The sequence below is a fragment of the Neolamprologus multifasciatus genome, chromosome 9 (assembly GCF_963576455.1).
Source record: "Neolamprologus multifasciatus chromosome 9, fNeoMul1.2, whole genome shotgun sequence".
Classification (NCBI taxonomy): Eukaryota; Metazoa; Chordata; class Actinopteri; order Cichliformes; family Cichlidae; genus Neolamprologus; species Neolamprologus multifasciatus.
The window spans coordinates 11,434,579-11,452,900 of record NC_140447.1 but is presented as its reverse complement, the minus strand read 5'-3'; the positions used below and the strand labels follow the sequence as shown (position 1 = coordinate 11,452,900).

The window sequence follows — 18,322 nt, the reverse complement described above, 5'->3', positions numbered from 1 at the left end:
GCCTCCTAATTTCACAAATTTCTGCAGAATCATATTTTTGAGATAAAAAAAAAGAGGAAAAAAAAGAAAAAGAAATGACAAACTTTGATGAATTTCTTTCGAAACATCCCGTGACTATCTGCGCTGCAGTCTCCGAGTATAGACCGCATCTCTTCATACATGTCTCCCATTTGCTTCCTGTTAAAAGTCGGCTTTTCCAGTTCATTTCTTACGCCATCCCACCAATCCTGCGTGTGGACAGAATGAAAACAATCAGTTTTCGTCTGGCATTTTCATAGAAATCATGTCTGAACTTTCACTCATTACCTTAAAAATCATCTCAGGATTTGTCAGCTGCTGAAGCGCATCCACAAAGTTCTTCACAGCACCTCCCTTGTCCAGCATGCTCTTGAGCCTGTTGATGCACAGCGCTCATAAAATTAAACTGAAGCTTTTGAAAAAATATTTTTAACACCGACCCCCCAAAAAACTGCACCTACTAACTAACCTGTTGACAAACTCCTGTTGCTGGTGTCCTGTGGCCGAGTCCTCAAACTGGTAGCTCTCACTGCTGATCATGAGTGCATAAACCAGTGCCTGAGGGTAGCACTTTGCTATCTGCTCTATGCAGTGCTGTACTGCCACAGCTTCTGGCTTGTCCAAAAGAGCAACCATCTGACTGATCCAGCTAATCAGCATCCAGCAGGGAACAGACATCATCTATATACAGACAGACGACACAATTAAAACATCTGCATTCCCAAAGCTTTAAGGTATTTGGTTTACATTTGCAAATAGTTTCAATGTTTTTTATGTTTACTAGACATATATTATTTTTCTTTTATAATCAGCAGAATTACGTTTCGACATACTAAAGACATTCTTTGTTAACAAAGCTAACCTCTTTTGTCATGAGGTCCAGCGTCTCAGACGGGTACAACTCAATGATCTGTAGCAGGCGTGGGAACTTGAGGCGAGCCTCCTCTGAATTCATCTTCAGTGCTTTCAACATGTTTTCCACTACATGCATCGGCAGCACCAGAAGGTCTGGAAACTGTGTTTCTGTAACCGTAAACAATGGCAACCAACATTTGAGGGAGGAAATAATCCTTTCAGTAGTCTTCAGCACACAGCTAAAGTGTTTAGACCAAGTTATTGATCACATTAAGTACTCTGGGTGCTCACTGTTGGTCTTTTTTTTTTTTGCATCAATCTGAACAAATATCTACCTGGGAAATGTCACTACTCACCAGCATCGCTCTGCTCCTCCTCTCTTAACCGTTTGTCACAGAAGTTAGCCAAGGTCATGTACGTCTCTATGACGCTGCTAGTCTCCACAAAGTCCTGAGAATAAGACTGAAGCTCCTCGTCGGCCTTTCTGGTCGCTTCACATAGCAACTTCAGTGCCTGTAACTGCAATCCCACTTCCACTTTCTGCAGGAAAAAACTGCTTTTGTGATTCATTTGTTCATTCAATTGGTATAAAATTACAAAGAAGGGTTTAGTGTGATAATCTGCTGTGGAATAAAGTGGAGCCTTTTGCAATTCCCATATATAGCACAGAAATGATGCAGAACACTTTACATCCAATTATTTTTGCCACTATAATCCCATTTTAGTCATTCATGCAAGTTTCTTCTCTAGCCAGCAACTATAAACAATGTATTTTCCTAAAAAGTAGAGTACCTTTGGATCTGCATTGGACGAGGAAACTCCAGAAAGCTTTACGACTCTCTCTGCTTTGTCAGCATCGATAGTTCCTAGGACTGACGGACTTCTGCTTACAGCTGTGGCCAAGATGTCGAAAGATGTACCCTGGAGAATCTTCTGGTATCTGAACACTTTAGCTGTAGCACTCTGACTGTCAGCGTCAGCCTGAAGGTCCTCTGGAGACAGAAATGAGCTGACATGAAATATGGCAAAAAAAGAAAGCTGAAGGCCTTTAAGCTTTGACTACTCGACACTTGTGTGGCATTCTTTTTCCTTCTCACCCAGGAGTGGGATGGTTTTCAGCATGGTGCTGATTTGCTCCACAGGACCCTGAGCCTGACACCGTTTATGGCTGTAGCGGCTAAAACTGTGGACCCACCGCAGCAGCCATCTTCTGTCCATTTTGGCTTCTTTGTGAAGTTCTTTCAGCAGCTTCACAGCTACGGGGAAGTTATTCTGAAAACATTTGTTTGTCCAGGATGAGTTTGATGGAAAAGCATGCTAAAGAACAGACAGAGGAACATCCACACTTGTTTCTTCACCTGCTTCTGGGCTCCATCAGCCATGCGTAGCTTCATGTTGAACTTGCAGTCATTTACTAATGTCTCAATGTCGCCCGCTGGGTCATCTGAGCCGTCCACCTCCATGCTGTCAGATGGAGCATGGCCTCTGAGCTTTTCCCTGATCTTATCCAAAAAGAAACACCTGAAACGTAGAGAAAAAAATAAGGTAGTATCAGGTTCTGTTATTTTTCTTTACTTTAAAAAAAAAAAAAAGATATGCACGCAGAGTCTTCTTACCGAGATGTAATGATATCATCCCACACATTCACTGGGTCCACTTTAGCATCAGGATACCGTTCAGTCCATGATCTGATGAGGTGCTTGAGTGAGTCCAAAGACACTAATAAAAAATTTTAAAAATTGCAAAAATGTTTCAGAGCTTGAAAAAAAAATTCAAACAAAGACAGTTTTAGGAATAAATATTCCAAAATCTTGTAAAAAAGACCAAACAAACATTTTAAAAAGCCACTATCCACTCACCCTCTCCTTTAATAAACAAAAGGAAGTCCTGGATTTCGGTCAAGGCCTGCACTGACTGCAGAATGGTTAGCCGGCTTTTAGTCAGGAGTGTATCCACGTTGGAGTAACTCTGTACGAGGCAAACGAAGTAAGCATGTGTAATAAGTGAATCTAGATAACACACTTGTCTGCTTATTCAGTTAACAGCAACAATCTGTACATATATAACCGTTTTTTCCTCCCATTTCATTTAAACTGTTCTCTGCAAATCAAAGAATCGAATGTGCTGGACAGAGAAATGAGTGTGAGAGCAGACCTCCATAAAGAGCTGCATGGCGTAGTTTGTGTAGTATTTGGCGCGGTCGTAGTCCTCTTGCAGGATGTAGAGCAGGCTGAGTTCCTGGCTGTAATGACTTTCCAGCAGCTTTTTGCGCTCCTCCAACTTCATGGCATTGTCGATGAAGCTGAGGAGTGTTTGGTCCCGCTCGCCCCGCTGCAGCTGCTTCAACATGCTGCGTATCATGTGCTGCAGGTACATTTCCTAGGACAAATGCAATCGCCAGGGAAGCAAAACATTTGAATAATGGATTTGATATCAAATGACCAAAAATGTCACAACATGCTGTGAATGCTTTTGTTACACTGCTATGCTACACATTTCTTTTCAATTTTAAAGATACAGTTTTAAGGATTCAGTGACACCTAGTGGTGAGGTTGCAGAAGGACCCAATTGTATACCCCTAAGTCTCCTCTTACTAGCGTGAAGGAAAAGCCACAACTGCTAAAAAAAAAAGAAAGAAAGAAAAGAGAAACACTCTAGAGCTACTATATGGTTTGTGTAAACAGGGTTAATGTGGAAATAAAGTGGGGCAACATAGCAGGGACATAGCATAGCTCACTCAAGGTAATTAAACCAAGATTGTTATCTTCAAGAAGGGAAACCGAAGGAACATGATTACAAATATGTTCTATTTCTGCAGATCAAAAGCCCCAAACTCTGCAAAGTAAATCTTTAAACCTAATTCACTGCGGCAGTGTTTCATTCAAAGAGTTTTGGAAAGCCACTAAATGAATGAATAGATTACAAAATCTATTCAAAATGCTCCAGCAAGAGTACTGACAGGGACTAGAAAGAGAGAGCATATTTCTCCTGTTTTGGCTTCCCTTCATTGGCTTCTTGTTAAATCCAGAATTGAATTCAAAATCCTGCTCCTCACATACAAGGTCTTAAATAATCAGGCCCCATCTTATCTTAATGACCTTGTAGTACCATATCACCCTATTAGAGCACTTCACTCCCGCTCTGCAGGCCTACTTGTTGTTCCTAGAGTATTTAAAAGTAGAATGGGAGGCAGAGCCTTCAGTTTTCAGGCCCCTCTTCTGTGGAACCAGCTTCCAGTTTGGATTCGGGAGACAGACACTATCTCTACTTTTAAGATTAGGCTTAAAACTTTCCTTTTTGCTAAAGCATATAGTTAGGGCTGGACCAGGTGACCCTGAATCCTCCCTTAGTTATGCTGCAATAGACGTAGGCTGCCGGGGGATTCCCATGATGCATTGAGTTTTTCCTTTCCAGTCACCTTTCTCACTCACTATGTGTTAATAGACCTCTCTGTATTGAATCATATCTGTTATTAATCTCTGTCTCTCTTCCACAGCATGTCTTTATCCTGTCTTCCTTCTCTCACCCCAACCAATCACAGCAGATGGCCGCCCCTCCCTGAGCCTGGTTCTGCCGGAGGTTTCTTCCTGTTAAAAGGGAGTTTTTCCTTCCCACTGTCGCCAAAGTGCTTGCTCATAGGGGGTCATATGATTGTTGGGGTTTTCTCTGTATCTATGAAGCGCCTTGAGGCGACTTTTGTTGTGATTTGGCGCTATATAAATAAAATTGAATTGAATTGAATTGAATTGAAAAATGTAGGTTTCCAATTTAAGCCATCAGTTACCACAACAGATGAAAAATGCAGGCTTCAGTTGCAGGTGAGTGGGAATTCCTAAACTGTAAAATCATTTGGGTTATTATTACCTGGTAGAGAGGCTCTGACCACATCATTTCCAAGTTGGGTGGAGAGTTTTCATCTATGTTCACAGTGGAGCAGTACTGAAGAGACTTCCACTCAGTCAAATGACTATATGCATCCATAGCAGCCATCTCCCAGAAGTCCTTCTCGCTGTCTGTGGGCTCGCCATCAGGCCAGCTCTCGGTGTTTAGAGCCTGTCAGTATATAAGAGTTTAAACAAACAGCAAGCAATCCGGTGAAACCTGGTGCCCTTTGATTTCATATATTACTTCATATGTTTTCCTGAAATATTTAATATGGTTTCCTTCCCTTCCGGTGGGAGAAAATATGGGATTCAACTACCAGCTTCTACTGGACTTACAAACCTCATTGTAAAGCTTCACAGCCTCTGCAAAGTCAGTGTTGGCTTCAGCTTGGAGCGCAGTACAAGTGATGGATTTGGTCCCGACTTTACCACCAAAGATTCCACGCACAACATCATAATCTTCCAAAGATTTGTAAAGCCTGGAGAACAGCGGGAGACAAACAGCACAGTAAATATTAGAGTTGGCAACCACTACACACCCCGTGATACAACTTTATCACTATACTTCACTCCTGATACAATATTACTGTGATTTTGTGACATTCTGAATATTGTTTTTTGAAGCAAAGTGAGACAGTCAACACATGCAAACACTGTCAGAGAAATAAACGTTATTAAAGATAATGTCATTATACTATTAGTCTACAGTTATACGAAGTCTAGTTTGCAGTTAAAAGCAATCTACTTATTATAATACAGCAATTAACTGTGATAAATCAGTGAAAGTCACGGGTGTTGCTGTCTACATGGAGAGGAAGTCACATTTAACTATTACATTTGCTCCCAGCAATGTTCCTGTTCTGCAGGAATATAACCACAATACAACCAGCTGTTGAGTAGAGTCCCCTCGAGTTGTGACACAGATTCATTCAGACTGATGGAAATGCAGCAATCTGTCTGCATTTATAAATTAGACAGTACTTGTTGCCAAACCTTTAACAATCTCTGTGACTGAAGTCAGTCCAAAATATCAGAAAAATATTGATATTTGGTGTCCATGTTATGACACAAAATCATAACACAAAATATTGCAATACAATACTGTACTGATTTTTTTTACATTTTCCACTTCAAAACAAACTCCAGACACTCTCAATCAGTAAACTAAAACTCCTGAAGCTGTGACCTTCAGTGACATCATAGCTGTGATTTTGTTCTTTGATGTAATTAAGTATTTCGAAGAATAAAAAAATCAGATAAAGAAATATTAAGAATAACACTCAGCTGTAAGGCAGCAATTACTGCAATACCTTGCAAGATTAATCCATTTATTGGTGTCTGGGGGGATTTCTTTGTGTCCTCGTGACCGTTTGGCAGGACGTTCAGTGGGGCCGTCAGCATGCAGTAAACCCTCTTCCAGCAGCAGGATGCCCGATGGCTGCTGCAGACTCATGAGACAAGTGGAGCTGATGGAAGCTGGGTTGAGCTGTTGGAGCTCTTTATGTTGGTAGCACATATCCTAGCACACAAAAAAGCCCCCCAAAATACAACATTTATATATTCTTCAGTATATTAAATACAGAAAGGTTTAACTATCAAATCTGTTTCTTACCTGCACACATGCTATAAACGGAGGAAAGCAGAGCGTACTCTTGCTCAGGAAGTTGCTCATGTTGGACCGCAGCTCCTCTTTGATCCTTGCGTTCTCCTCTGGCCTCTGTTGTTTCGCCATTTCTTGCAGTATACCGGCAAAAAGAGAGCTGAACAGCTGTTTGGCTAAAATCGGGTCTCTCTAGTTAGGGCAAGGGGAAAAAATGTAATATTTAATATTTTACATACAATATTTCTTCCTTAATATTTCACCCTTCATTTTGGCCCATCATTCGCAACAATTTTTGTTGTATGGAAGTGTTTATGATAAAATCAAAGTCTGATCATATGGTTCATCATGTGCCTGTTTATGGTTTGTCTGAACAGATGGTGTTGGCAGTCTTACCTGTGCTAGAGCTTGAAGTGGAGCGATGAGGTTACTGTACGGGATTTGGATGTCTGGAAAGTCTCCCACCCTGTAGTTACGATACAAAGTCACCTGAGCCTCTTTTCTAAGGGCCAGATTGGCTTTTTCTTCCTGTGACACACAAGAGAACCACTGATAGTTACGAGTCTATCGCAGGCCTGGAAAGTTAGCAAGAGCAAACACAGAAAATCTGCATTGTAGATGAACGGATTGGTCTGAGTGGCTCCTGGTTGAATCCCAGCACGGTAGATACCTTTTCCTGCCGTTGATGCTGGATCTCCTTTCTGGCAAAACCTAAGCTGACTTTCTCCTGATCCTTCAGAAATCTGCGTCTCAGTCTCAGGATGTTAGCCCGCTGCTCATTTACTGCTGTTCATACAAAGTGAAAATTTACATTTAAACCAATGAGTGAAGCTTTAGTCTCTTCTTACTGAAACAAGATGTGTTTGTGGTGGTGCTTTTTTTTTAAATCAAAAACTGAAAAATTAGTTTACATTTAATACTATGCAGTTAATACTGAGGTGGATGGTCAAACTAACCTCTGGTGCGGCTGTCCACCTCATCTGTTGATGCAGTGAGGCGCCTCAGCCCAAAGCCTTCTCCTATTGGTCTTCTTGCTGCGGTTCGCCTCTCTGCTTTCTTATCAAACACCAGCAACGACGACATCGACTCGGAGCCGAGTGAGTACTCTGCCAGCGTATCCACGCTGCTGCCTGTCAGCCAGTTATATGCAGTACGTCGACCTGGGAAAAACAAAGCTGTGGTAATCTGCATATTCAAAAATGAAGGAAAGCATTTTAACAGGTACTTTGTTGCGTTGACCCAAAATTTTGATTGAACTGCTTGAAGGTGGGTAAACTGAAACACAGCAGTACCTTCTGTTTGTGTCTGACTGAACTCTAATGAAGTCTGCGTGGCTCGGAGCTTTCCCTTCATCGCTCCAGACTGAGATGCTGCCACACTCTCTGGGCCTTGAGAGCTTAAGGTTTCAACAAACATGGGCGTCATTACTGTGCTCCTGAAGCGCCAATTGGAATCGATCACATAGTCCTATAGAGTGAAATGAAAACATGATATTCACAAATCAGGCTTCTTAGTAACAAGCAAATTAAAAAAAAACCCAAAACAGATAAAGTTGTTTCTTCTTTTCTGTAAATGAATCCAAGAAACACAAACGCTGACCTGGAAGGTGCACTCAGACAGCGGATACTCAAACATGTTTCGTTTAAAGTCCGGACTCTGGCTCGTCATTTCCAGAAGCAGATTGGTGGCCAGGCTTAAAAAGCACCTCTCTATTTTGCAGGAGTACAGAGAACGGAGCACCATCAACATTCGCTCGAGGGTCGCAGTGGGGAGGCGCTTCTCCTGACTCCAGAAGTTACAAACATACAGCCTGAAAAGACGGAACGAGGAGTACACAACATCAGAAAAGTCGACAAAAGATGAAATAAATTTAAAAAAATACAAATATCCACTGTGGAAAGTATGTTATTATATCAGCATGGGGATAAAAAAAAGTGAAAACTTATGCAAGTCATATTGGGTGCTTACTGAAGACCTTGATTTTCTTCTGACAAACCCTGAAGCAGTGTTTCTTTAGCAGCATTGAGAATTTCCAGTGAGGTGTTGTCTTCCATGCTTTCATCATCGCTGGAAGAAAAATAACATGTCACATGAATAAAACGGTCAGACGATCTTACTGAAAAAAAGACTGTACAAAGGCCTTATGTGGGTCGAATCTGAAAACACTAATACCAATAAGGCAAACAAAAAAATAGTAAACTGATCTGGTTGAGACTGGAAGCCAAAAAGCCTCACCCATAGTTGTCCTGGATCCACATTAGGATGTCGTACATCCGCTCTCTGCAGACTGGAGAAGGATGAGAGACGAAAGCCGTCACAGAGCCCAGCAGCTCTTGAAGCTCCACCGGCGTCAGACGGGGAATAATCTTGTGGATGATATCGAGGCATGCTCTCTGCCGTGCCTCATCCCTGGAAAGAGAAATGTGGAGGAACATGGTTCGGCACCTCTTAATTTACACTTTTCATTTTGTAAGATTTATTTTTGGCTTTTATTATTTTATGACAAGAAAGAAGGGACAGAGAACAGGGCGAATGGCACACAGGAAATGGCCCAGGGTGGAGCTGAACCCCGGCATATAGATCACCTGCTAACCCACCCCACATTTATAGTTATTTAATTGATCACAAACTAAATAAAAAAAATGCCCTAAATGTCAAATTCCCATTGATTCCGTATGGTTAATGCTTCTATCACCATTAAAGGATTTTACATTCAAATGTTTGGCCCTGTTGGCGTGTATAAAAGAAGAAAACTCCACCGCAGAGGCCCAATAGGGTTCTGTGATCATTTCTGACATTTTTGCCATGATGATGGTGGATATGATAATAAAAAAAGAAAAGAAAAAAGAAACTAAACAGAGAGGCTGTAAGGAAGAACTCGCCTATGGTTCATCATCTGAATGAAGCCGGTGATCTTCAGCTGCAGGAAGATGTCTGGAATGACATCAGCACGGCTCAGAACGCACTCCAAGCAGTTAGTCTTTAAGACGCCGTGCAGCTTTGGCAGGAGGAAGAACACATAATTCACAAACCTAAAAAATACAAAGAAAATAATGAAGACCAAAGCTTGGAAGGTAGCTTGATAATTACATTTAGAAAATTATGCTAAAATAAATAAATAAATAAATAAATGAATAAATAAATTCGCACTGTAAACTTACCGATCCATAAATGGAGGAAAATGCTTAGAGACTTTGTTCAAACAAATAATGAACTTGTCATCCAGGTCTTTTTTCTTCAGATTTGTTATCTTACTTGTAGCAAGACTGAGAAGTTCTTGATGTTGCTAAGCAATAAAAACATTAAAAAATTAAGTCATACTTGTGAGGAAAAAACAACAATTCTTGCAATAAAACTGAAAAAGGATTTCAGTGATTTGAGAAGGATAACATAAGATAAACACTTAGACTCGTCAAAATAAATCTGACATGTGGTCGAGGCATAAATGAACTGAAACTAGAGAAAGTTCATACCTCGCCCATATCAGTCATGCTCTTCAGGATGAGGCCGATAATTTCAGCAGCAGCCGAGTAGACTTCTTTATATCTTACATAGGACACGTTGGTGGTGAGAGACTGAATGTATCTGAAGGAGAAAAAAAGAAAAAGGACACCATACAGAAATCATATTTTTGCAGCACAGCAGTACATGAGCTACAACACACATATATACATGTGACTATAATGTCAGTGGCATAGTAGCTCATCTGGATCGCGATCCTTTTCACACATTACTGCTCGACGAATGTAACCCTGACCTTGAGCACAATTTGGTGAAGAACCATTATAACCTGTGATTGCTGTGAACTCTGGAAAGATCCAGAAGGATTTGCCAAAAATACACCAAAGTCTGCCTTTCGCTTCCTGCTTGCTGATTTACGTGACTTCAACTTGCATCTTCCAACTTGCAACTTTTACCTCTCATATTCAATTCCGCACGACACATCGTAGGCAGGGAGGTTGTTTGCCAAGATGATTCCCAGCAGCTGAAGCCCGACAGAGTTGTCTTTGCTGTTAGCGTCAGTGCCACAAAATCGCTCGTATATTAGACTGAGGAGGCAAGAAAAGAGAGAAAGCCAAGGACCACAGATTAATTTCATTTAGTTAAAAACAAACAAAAAATAAACAAAAAACATGCAAGAAAAAAAAAACTATTTTACAATTATAATTTATGTTAATATGTTTGAGACTGTACAGCCTCATTTTCTACAGTTATAGTGTAATTCAAATAAACAAACGGATAAAATAATGCAGCATTTTTCCTACTTTTTATAACAACATAAGACATAATTAGAGTCGACAACAGACAACTTTACTCAGGTTTGAAGGAACAACTCATCAGAAAGTGTTTATTCCTAAAGATTTCATTCTCTGTTCAGCACCCCAGTGTTTATAACACATGGGGCGATCGTGGCTCAAGAGTTGGGCGCTCGTCTTGTAATCGGAAGGTTGCCGGTTGTCGGTCGTTGTGTCCTTGGGCAAGACACTTCACCCGTTGCCTACTGGTGGCGCCAGTGTCCGGCAGCCTCGCCTCTGTCAGTGCGCCCCAGGGTGGCTGTGGCTACAATGTAGCTGCCATCACCAGTGTGTGAATGTGTGTGTGAATGGGTGGATGACTGGATGTGTAAAGCGCTTTGGGGTCCTTAGGGACTAGTAAAGCGCTATACAAATACAAGCCATTTACCATTTACCATGTTGGTAATTAAATGCAAATATTTGATGTACATTGAAAGATGCCAGCAGCTTAAATGTTGGTGACTGTTAAGTTTATCTGGACTTGATGTGATCTTGTACTAAGCTTGTGTGAGCACTACCTGTAAGGCACATGCAGACAGTCTTTCCAGCACTCTACCAGAGTGCGGATGATCTCCAGGTTGTGGCGGAAAACGGGCCTCTTAGAGTGAAAGCAGTGCTTCATCAGGAACTCCAGCAGCCGGTTGGCAAGGACTTCATCTCTGGGGTTACCCTTAGATTAAAAAAAAGAGAAGTTATCAATGATAAACTTTTATTATAAGAAATGTATCATATCATAGCAGATAACAAATGAGTAAAATAAAATTTATGACTCTCCCGTAGCGTTTAAAAAAAATAATAAAAAATTAACTGAATCGCAGCTGATTTGGTGCCATGTTTTCACATTCATAAATTGAACTATGACAAACTTTGGGTGTAGCCAGGCTTGTCCAAGATAGCACCGTAACCACCACATCCACCACCATAAAATGGATCCCCACTCCTCCATTGTTTCCAGAGACAACAAGCTGTAGAAGTGGCCCAAGCCAGTACTTGGCATAAGGCCGAAACACCTGGAGAAAAAAAAAGAAAAAACAAAATGAGTCGTACGACCAATTTTATTAACTAATTTCTATATTTGAAAGAATTAACTGAGGGACATCCACCTCCTCTGTGTTGATGATCAGCTTAGAGATGAAGAGTCGAATGTTCAGAGGTGTTGATGGATTTGCCAGTTTTCCATGTAGGAATTTCATCCATGGAGGAAGCTCACTGGGCACATTCCCCTGTTTTACAGAGCATTTGACACAAACTCCTCAGTAGTCATCATACATTCATAATATTCATTACAGAGATTAATTAGAGAGTTGTAATTACATGGATTATATAGGATTTGAAGTAAACGTCAGACTTACTTAATCCTGTTATAAATAATGAAAACCTGCCGTACTTTGGCACTGACCTGTTCAGTTTTGGGGGTTATGTTGTTCCTTTGCATGTGCCCAATAAGAGCAGTCATGGTCGTCATGCATTCATGCTGGTTTAGCTCATCCATTTCTAGATCAACCATTGCATCCTGGGACGGGCTCATCTCCTCTGCCTCCTAGATTTACAAACACGTTAGCAAACCTTCTTGATAACCATGAAACCAGAGCCATTTTGAAACAGTAAATGACTTATCCTTAACACTGGTTTCCACTGGGGCTTTCAAAAATGTTCAACTGGTTATACAATAGTCATTTTAAACTCCTGTGTTCTCATTTTAAAAGAGAGAAAAAACTAACTCTTTTTGCAACAGCCCGCTTTTCTCCTTCTGGGTTTTGGGAACTGAAGGAAAAGCTTTGGACTCCTGTGGAAAAGTCAAACTGGCTCATCTCCTCGCTCAGGCTGCTGTCAGCCATGTATGACTGGGAGGACAGATAGACTGGAGCTTCTGTGGAAACCACAAATAAATCACAGAAACACACACCGTCAAGCTGTAAAACATGCACGACTTGTAGTAAGATACATTTATATGTCTGTGACAAACAGAAACACTTCTTACCTCCAGTCTCTTCATTTACTTCTTTTCGAATCATAACGTATTTCTTTTTTCTCTCAAGCGGGACCTGCAATGTTTAAAAAAAGGAAATCAATAAACCATGACTAAAACTAGCAGAAAAAAACAAAAAAACAACAACACATACCTCAATTTCAATTGGAAAGTTGTAGATCCTTTCAACATCAATAATGTTTTCAAGAATAAACTGATTCTGGAACAAAAGAAAACACCATCAGTAAGGTCCTGTGAAGTCACTAACAGTAAACTTTTTACCACTTTATTAAAATAGGTTAAAGACGTTAGTTACAGTGAATGGTACATCTTGTACATCTTTAATGGCTATAAACAGACATAGAACTTCTCTTTTCTATAACACCTTCCATACAAGGTAATAAACTTCAAGCCTTCAGGTTTTTCCGAGGGCTGGTTATTGACTCCGGTCATCTGTTACCAAGTAGACTAAAATGCAGTTAGAAGCTAAGTGAGTTAAGGCCTCAGGCCTGGCACATTTCTAGATTATATGTGTATTGTAAGCATGTATTGCAGTTATCCTTCTATGCTCTAGTCTCTAACACAATAGATTTTGAAGACGTCGCGCTTCACAAAGCTTAAGACCCTCTGTAGACTAAGCAACAACCCTTAATGAGCACAAATACTATGCAATGTGTATGAAATACTTCTGACCATACCTGTAAAAAAAGTTAACAAAGGATCTTCAAATAAACATCTTCAATAAACAACTTTAATGCAATATCAATACTGTGAGAAATATTATTAGATGAAATGCTGTAAAGAATGTTATTAATGCAATTATAATGATGCCGATTATATGGCAGCAATAAAAGAATTTCTGTATCTCCACAAATTACAGAGTATCACAAGTAACAGTGTTTAAATGTCACCACTAGATGTCAGTAGAATGCAGATTATGGTCAACTGAGTTTTGTTTTCTTGCTCCTCCTAATTTAAGCACATAAACCCTGCTAAAGGATCATGTGCGACAGGACAAACATGTTTTAGTCAGCCAGCAGAGATCAAAAGCACAAGCTGGAGTGTTTCTGTTTAATTCTAAATTTATCAGCATGCATCACTTTGTTGAAAGACACGATTACACACTAATCAGTGTGAGCACAATATCCAATTTTTCTATTAAATAAACTAAAAAAAAAAGTAGTTTGTACTGCATTGTACTAAACTAGGCCGTCTGAGAGACTTTGGTGTATTTATACAAACAAAGCACTACCTTCTCAGGTTTCTCACTGAAGAGGAAGCCATGGTAGAATTTGGGCTCGCTGAAGCTGCAGCTGATGACGGCGATGGCGCAGTTGTACGAAGTGCAGTGATAGCGTCTCCGGAGTTCAAGGAGCTGAGTCTCACCAGCCATGTTCTCAGTGAAGGCTTCAAAACACGACCTAATTGTAATAAAATGTATGTAATCATATATGACGAATGAATCACTTATTCATGAAATAAAAATGGAATTTAAGTGACCAAAGCGCTGGAGAGGCCTACTTGATCAAAGTCTTGGACATCTCATTTCCCTCAGTTTTCTCAGAGCGACAGTAGGCCTGATTAATGCGGGACTCTTTTGAGTAAACCTCTTCTTTGGGAAGCCGTGAATACAAAAGCTCCATCAGCTTGTAGCAGCCATTCTTCTTCAGCAATTGGACCTCAAAGGCTGTCTCGCTTGACTGAAAGTGAGAAATGAATGATCATAGTTCAGGTTAAATAATAACAATGATACAAAAACAGAATGGGACAGAGTTTCTCGTCTTTCATTTGACGGGCAGTGGCCAGCACAACAACACAGGCATGTCAACAAATAAAAAGATGCACTACATGGAATAAAACTGGGTTCATGCTTGATCAAAGTGACTCTTACAGAGGTGACAGAAAACCTTTCATGTCCAGTTAAATTAGCTCTGAATGCTGAATGTGTGCTCTGCTGCTAGACTCATGTCAGAAATTTGAAGATGAGGAACATTTCCTCTGGTTAACTGAAAAGAAACTGGGGAGACTGACAGAACATGAGACTATGAGGCTATGGGACATAGCCTGCACTCCTAATGTGACCTATACTGATGGTATTCTAACACTTTTAGGGAGGATTCTGCAGCGTGACAACTGATGCCATCATCAACATCAATGCTGACAGCAATGTTCCTGCCAGCATTCCTGCCAAAATTAGCGGGGACTTCAGATTTTTCAGTTATTGTCCACAATTTACATCAGTGAAGAAAGATATTGAGTTAACTAGATCACTGTTAACAGTGTTAAGAGGCAAACCTTGGTGAATCGACTGAGCAGGAAAGAAATGATGTCAAAGACGTTTGTGATGAAGAAGTCATTCAGGGCCTTGGTGCTGCAGTGAGAGGCCAGAGGCAGCAGAACTCTCTCCATCATGGCCTCCAGCATGGAGCTCATCGGCACGTCACCTTGTTGAATCACCCCGTAAACTGTACACAGCAGCTGGAGCTGCCGCTCAACGGTTGCCCTAAACAGACGTTGGCAAAAACATTAGACATGATGAAAGCAACTCATACAACTACATCTCCTTGTAGTGGAACAGTAAAGGTCTATAGAGTCACTGCTGTAATGTGGCTCTAACAAATTAAAAACTTTTGCCTACCGCTTGGCAGTTCTTTGGAAACAGGTTTGGAACTGGTCCTCCATGATGTGTTTTGTGTCTCGACACAAAATTCCCGCAAGTAGTTTGAGCAGGAGTGGGCTCTGAGAAAGCTCCAGGGCGTCCAGGAACTAAGAGATGGAAGATGTAGAGCTGATAGCTGCGATGGTCTAAATTAACAACCTCCAAAGCAAATTGTCAGTATAACCATCCATCCATCTCCTTATATATATATATATCCTCATGTATAACCAATCTTTTGTAGTCACATCAAATAGGGTATTTCACGCACGCACACACGCACACTACTACTACTTTCTAAATCCCACTGTTTACCTTTCGGACACAGTCCATGTAGTTGTTGCGATGAAGGGAGCCCTTAGCAAACTCATCAGACTGCATGGGGAAGTGTGAAGCCACCAGGGTGTCGAGTGCTACCTGCAGCTCAGCTAGTGGCTCCTCTGGGAGTGTTGTGAAGAAGGGCAACACCAGCAGAGCCTGGCTCTGAAAAAGTGATTGAGTTCAGCATAAAGTTTCACCGACTAGAAAAGAACTTAATACATAAAACTGTCCCGTAACTTAAATAAAATCTGTTACTACCTTGAGATTCAGCGGCAGATTCATGTCAACCAGCAGCACAGTGAAAGTGGAAAACACCTGTCTGAATGCTTCATGTTTTATATCGGAGCAGACGGAGGAGTCGATCTGTTCAGAGAGAGAAATTCAATAAAATGAACTAAAATGAAAAGAAACACCAATATATCTGTACTATTACTATTACAAAGGTCTTAACATATTTTCACAGTTTTAGTTTCTGGCTTTTTAGCAGGGGGCAGACAGCAGTAATTTGATCCTCCTGATACCTGCAGAAGCTTGGAGAGCAGCAGGAGGATGGCAGTTTTGCTCTCTGGGGTGGAAGAATCTCCCTCCCACCATGACTGCAGGCTCATCCATCGTTTTAGCACCTCCTCAACCAGCTGCTTCCCCTGAGTCTTCCTCACCGATCGTTCTTTAAAGCTGTGGTCCAGCATGCCATTCAGCAACACGCTCACCTGAACACCATAAAATAAAAATCAAGTTTGTAATGAGAAAACAAGAAGTTATCCGTCTTCAGATGCCCGTGGTTACAGTTTTATCGTAAACTAACTAAAAATGACAAGTACCATGCTGGGGTTTTGGGAAGAAGCTTTCATCAGGCGTGGCACTGTTGTGTTCAAACTTCTCAGCAGCTCAGTGTTGATGGTTGCCTGAAAAAGGCTGTAGAAGTACTCGCCATGCGAGAAGCTCAGGAAGTTGTGGCTGTGACTTCCAGACACGGGCACAGAAAGCATGATGGTGTTCAAGAGCAAATCTACCAACTGCTCGCTCTGCAAAAAAATAGCAATAATGCACAACGTTAGAAAGCACTGTTACCTCAAACACTAGTTACCTTCACAGCAACACTGCTCAAAATGGGAATCGTATCAGTCCCAGTTTGATTTTTAGTTCAGTGACGCAGTTTGATGTTTCACTAACACCAGATTGAACAGCAACACTGACCTGCTGACTGAGAGAAAACGCAAGCTGAAGCAGACCATCTGCAACCCTCCTGGTGTTTACGTCTAAGGATGGAAGTGCCTTCCTTTCTTCTCCTGGTGCTATGCCTTTATACACCGTCATTAGAAGCTGGGATCCAAGTTTTTTGCCATAAGATGAATCCTTAAGGGACACACAAAAAGATCTTACGGCAGTGCATTCAGTAGAGATGATGCAGTAAGTGTTATAAATAAATAATAAAATATCCAGGCAACCTTACTTTGGTTTAATGTTCATACCTGGCTGTGCAGGATGGAGCTGAGGAAGCCGGCTTTGTGAATCTGCTTACAGGAAGACAGAACCATTTCCATCTGGTCATGGTGGCTGAGAGTGCTGGAATGGTACAGGTCTACGTTGCACAAGCCCTCTACACTACAGTGTTCATTAAAGAAATTTAGGAGGAAAAAAACAAAACATTAGTGGTTTTGATAATTGCACCAGTGCTGCAGAGTCAAATTAAAGTCCTACGTGTCTTTCTTTAACAAATAAGAGAACTCAACCTTTTACATGAGATTTTTGTCCTCAAGCTGCTTTCAAGACGACTGCAGTAAGGTGAGGCCAGCAGCGCTTTCAGTAGAGGAACACACACCTCTGGTAGGTTCTTCATTACCTCCACATCTGCCATGTTGAAGCCTACAGCGGACGGCTCGCAAACCACCATCGCAGTCAGCTCGAAAAAAACTGAGCATAAAAACTCTTGTTCCAGAGACTATGAATAAAAATAAGGACATGAGGAGTAAAACTTTGAAATGGAAGAATCAGCACCAAGTTACTTATTATCAGTTCTTGTAATTCAGCGATACCTTCCAAAGCTCCTTGTCTCCTTTGGCAAGAATCATTGTGGTGAACTCCAGCAGGCGGACAATGATGGTGCATTTGCTGTAGTTGTACTGCTCCACCTCTCTTGGGCTGAAGTGTGAGGTCTTCTCACCAAGTGGGAAACAGCTCTCTGCTGCTACCAGTTCATGAGTTGCCAGCTCCGTCAGAAAGAAATGCAGCGCTTTCAGAAACCTCGATTTGTCTTTTGAGCCTTGAACATCAAATAAGCAGAGATTAATTGGAATCACTGGAATCCACCGAACTGATGTAGAATTCATTTGATGATGTTACGCAGAGCAGTGAACTTGGAGAAACTTTGGCACAAATATAGACTTACTAAGAATGTACTGAGGCTTGATAATGTGTAGGCCGATGAAAGTGTTGTAGCAGTCCAGAACAGCCAGCAGGAGGTCCAGCCACTGCAGCGTGGCTCGGACACTGAAAGGGCTCGTCAGGTCCCAGAGTGTTGGTTGGGAGAGGAGACCTCTGCCCTCAAACTGTGACATCAGAAAGTCTGTGCCATGATCCTTCAGCATGCCATCCACCCACTGAGGTGGGGATTTCTTCCCTAAGTCACACACATTCGGGAATTTACTGACGTGTTTGTCAAAAGTTCATTTAGAGTAGCAGGGTAGTTATTATGCTAAACTGTAAATCTCAATTAATTTTTTT

General features: G+C 41.2%; 1 protein-coding gene across 1 annotated transcript in view; it reads right to left on the bottom strand.

Annotated features, from left to right (window-relative positions):
- Positions 1-18,322, bottom strand: part of prkdc (protein kinase, DNA-activated, catalytic subunit) — a 32,331-nt gene that overhangs the window by 3,609 nt on the left and 10,400 nt on the right. The window contains exons 31-76 of the mRNA XM_085172885.1: positions 17,988-18,218; positions 17,635-17,861; positions 17,332-17,540; positions 17,071-17,203; positions 16,796-16,954; positions 16,420-16,623; positions 16,120-16,308; positions 15,857-15,961; positions 15,593-15,760; positions 15,260-15,387; positions 14,917-15,124; positions 14,143-14,321; positions 13,874-14,042; positions 12,776-12,841; positions 12,634-12,697; positions 12,374-12,522; positions 12,052-12,192; positions 11,756-11,875; positions 11,519-11,662; positions 11,171-11,322; positions 10,275-10,406; positions 9,831-9,942; positions 9,519-9,643; positions 9,240-9,389; positions 8,593-8,766; positions 8,326-8,424; positions 7,957-8,167; positions 7,650-7,824; positions 7,314-7,517; positions 7,028-7,143; positions 6,754-6,885; positions 6,370-6,549; positions 6,068-6,276; positions 5,098-5,236; positions 4,738-4,926; positions 3,028-3,252; positions 2,733-2,841; positions 2,490-2,592; positions 2,232-2,394; positions 1,971-2,145; positions 1,666-1,865; positions 1,230-1,413; positions 881-1,041; positions 488-699; positions 307-394; positions 84-227 (exon numbers count right to left, since the gene is read on the bottom strand). Of these exons, the coding sequence (XP_085029011.1) occupies positions 84-227; positions 307-394; positions 488-699; positions 881-1,041; positions 1,230-1,413; positions 1,666-1,865; positions 1,971-2,145; positions 2,232-2,394; positions 2,490-2,592; positions 2,733-2,841; positions 3,028-3,252; positions 4,738-4,926; positions 5,098-5,236; positions 6,068-6,276; positions 6,370-6,549; positions 6,754-6,885; positions 7,028-7,143; positions 7,314-7,517; positions 7,650-7,824; positions 7,957-8,167; positions 8,326-8,424; positions 8,593-8,766; positions 9,240-9,389; positions 9,519-9,643; positions 9,831-9,942; positions 10,275-10,406; positions 11,171-11,322; positions 11,519-11,662; positions 11,756-11,875; positions 12,052-12,192; positions 12,374-12,522; positions 12,634-12,697; positions 12,776-12,841; positions 13,874-14,042; positions 14,143-14,321; positions 14,917-15,124; positions 15,260-15,387; positions 15,593-15,760; positions 15,857-15,961; positions 16,120-16,308; positions 16,420-16,623; positions 16,796-16,954; positions 17,071-17,203; positions 17,332-17,540; positions 17,635-17,861; positions 17,988-18,218 (7,256 nt within the window). The remainder of the gene's footprint in view (positions 1-83; positions 228-306; positions 395-487; positions 700-880; positions 1,042-1,229; positions 1,414-1,665; positions 1,866-1,970; positions 2,146-2,231; positions 2,395-2,489; positions 2,593-2,732; positions 2,842-3,027; positions 3,253-4,737; positions 4,927-5,097; positions 5,237-6,067; positions 6,277-6,369; positions 6,550-6,753; positions 6,886-7,027; positions 7,144-7,313; positions 7,518-7,649; positions 7,825-7,956; positions 8,168-8,325; positions 8,425-8,592; positions 8,767-9,239; positions 9,390-9,518; positions 9,644-9,830; positions 9,943-10,274; positions 10,407-11,170; positions 11,323-11,518; positions 11,663-11,755; positions 11,876-12,051; positions 12,193-12,373; positions 12,523-12,633; positions 12,698-12,775; positions 12,842-13,873; positions 14,043-14,142; positions 14,322-14,916; positions 15,125-15,259; positions 15,388-15,592; positions 15,761-15,856; positions 15,962-16,119; positions 16,309-16,419; positions 16,624-16,795; positions 16,955-17,070; positions 17,204-17,331; positions 17,541-17,634; positions 17,862-17,987; positions 18,219-18,322) is intronic.